At 35.4% G+C, this 2,292-nt stretch overlaps 1 protein-coding gene across 1 annotated transcript in view; it reads right to left on the reverse strand.

Moving 5' to 3' along the window:
• The window catches only part of LOC119586972 (CUE domain-containing protein 2-A-like), a gene marked incomplete in the record, with an annotated part of 10,730 nt that overhangs the window by 6,998 nt on the left and 1,440 nt on the right, over positions 1-2,292 (reverse strand). Inside the window, 1 exon segment of the mRNA XM_037935709.1 lies at positions 401-501. Within this exon segment, the coding sequence (XP_037791637.1) occupies positions 401-477 (77 nt within the window).

Below are 2,292 nucleotides of genomic sequence, written 5' to 3' on the forward strand. Positions count from 1 at the left end.
ACATTACAGCTGGATTATTAAAACGAACAAAGACAAATATTATGTTAAATTAGATTTAGTTTTATAAGCCACTGAAGAAAGTTTGTTATAACTGTTAGTGAAAATAAGTAAGATTGCTTTTTCTGTTATGTTGCCTGATAAATGTTTGTATCAGCAAATAATCATAGGGTTCTGAAAGTATTTGGGACTTAATCACATGTCAGTGAAAATTGTCTGTCAACTTTTTTTATTCAATGATTTGATATTTCAGTTTCCCTAAAATTTGCTGACTCAGGCTCTCACAGCTGGTTGGTAGTACTGAATGTCAACCTTGTTTTGAATGGCTGTATTATGACCTACACTACAAGATAATCACACTTAATTACTGTATAACATCTCAATGCTCTAGTAATTTCCTTACCTTATATCTGCTCCAGGAACATGCTTGTGGAGCAGCTTTATGAGATCATTACGAACTGAATTGGAATCAGCACTCATAGTGTGGGTGGAATGGATCAAAACCTGAAACAAATATATTTTTTTCTTCATTAGTGCCATGGTACTAAGGAATTCAGACTACAATCATATAGTGAAACTGAAAAATTTACAAATATTTAAAAGCATCTATGATTCAAATGAATATTTGTAGACATTATGTAAAAAATACAAACCAATATCATTTATCACAAAACTTTTTCCATTGTTCAATAATTGTTTTTTGTAAAGAGAGACCTGATATGTCATGGAAATAACAACCAATTATGACATACACAACTGATACTACACATTAACATACTAGATGATTGCACATATCAAACCAAGTGTCATGGAGATTAATTTTATGAAACATTCACAGTTTAATAATCTACTATATATAACTTATGAGTATCACAAACCTGTTACAATAAGACAACAAACTTTTGACACGACTAATGCTAAATATAAAACAGAGAGAATGAACATGGTAAAGGTAAAGGTACAAAAGCCAATAAGTGCACAAAGAAGAAAGCAATGACAAAGGGGTAAATAGAAAAAAGAAAAACAAGTGACAGAAGTGAAAAATGGTCATCAACAGGACTAAGGAGGTGTGGAAGAAGCTGGGAGTTGTGGAGTTAGAATGAAATCTGAGAAGTGTGGCTAAGATGGTGCAATCATGAGTAATGCAAGGGGAGAGGGGAAAAGCATGAGTTGGACCAACTGAATGTGGAGGAGACAGGAAGATGGCTGCATGAGTAGGAAATGGATGACAAAGTGGATCTACTATGGTAAGCCCTATTTAGTGTGCCTGCAGAAGTTGAAGGAGGAAGCACTAACTAGAACAGCATTTTAGGAATAAGGTAAATAGTTATCAATCAATAAATACAGACCCTAAAACACCTACTTTTAAACAATAATTGTCCTTAAGCAACATTATGAGAATATGGCTTTACTGAAATTCATACCTCAGAAGCCTATGCTAGGGTATGTTTAGGACATGTTAAGTTTGTCTTAGTCTGTTAATTGCACATCATATAGAATGGGACCACATCAAGCAGTGCCATGGCCTCCATACTCCATATTCTAGCAAAGCCAACACATCTCCAACAAGGTCCATTCTCAAAAGAATAGATAGAATGGTTACTTATTAGATGATAACTTGTCAGGGAGGTATGTAAGCTCTAACTTAGCAGAATACATATGTATTAGGGGTATGCCAATGCAGTGGAAGTAACAGCACTGCTTGAAATGTATGGGTCTAACTAGTGACTCTGAAGCCGGAGTTCCAAGCTTTAGTCTAATTCTGGAACCAGATTCAAGCTAGGGGTTAATGTTCTCTTGTTGAGTCTATGTGAAATGTCTTGGGAACTAGGAGAGCCACACCTGTTGTTCTTTACCCAGATCTTTGAAACTTCTCCCCATGATTTGAGTATCTAGTCTATAATCAGCCTAGAAATATGTTCAGTATCATTTCATCATCACTGAAATGTTATAATGTCATCCTAGATGTGCTTAGTTTGGGGGAGTGTCAGTGTAAAGAAACCATATTCAAAAATTAGGTACCTGGAGGTGGCTGTGGGACAGGGCTGCCTAAGTAGTGGTACCTAGGCTCAGTAAACAATTACGAGATCAATTTTACTTTGCACAGAATGTTTATATTCCTAATAATTCTACTTCTCACCACTATGGTACATCAGTTATTATATAATTCTGTTGTCTTATTATTGATAAATGTCCAATACTTTGCTGGTAAATGTTTAAAAGACACTTGCTTGTATGATACTATCTCATGAAACAGCCTCCACACCTATCAGTGCCCCGGCAAAGGCAAAGGCA

The sequence above is a fragment of the Penaeus monodon genome, chromosome 22 (assembly GCF_015228065.2).
Source record: "Penaeus monodon isolate SGIC_2016 chromosome 22, NSTDA_Pmon_1, whole genome shotgun sequence".
Taxonomy (NCBI): Eukaryota; Metazoa; Arthropoda; class Malacostraca; order Decapoda; family Penaeidae; genus Penaeus; species Penaeus monodon.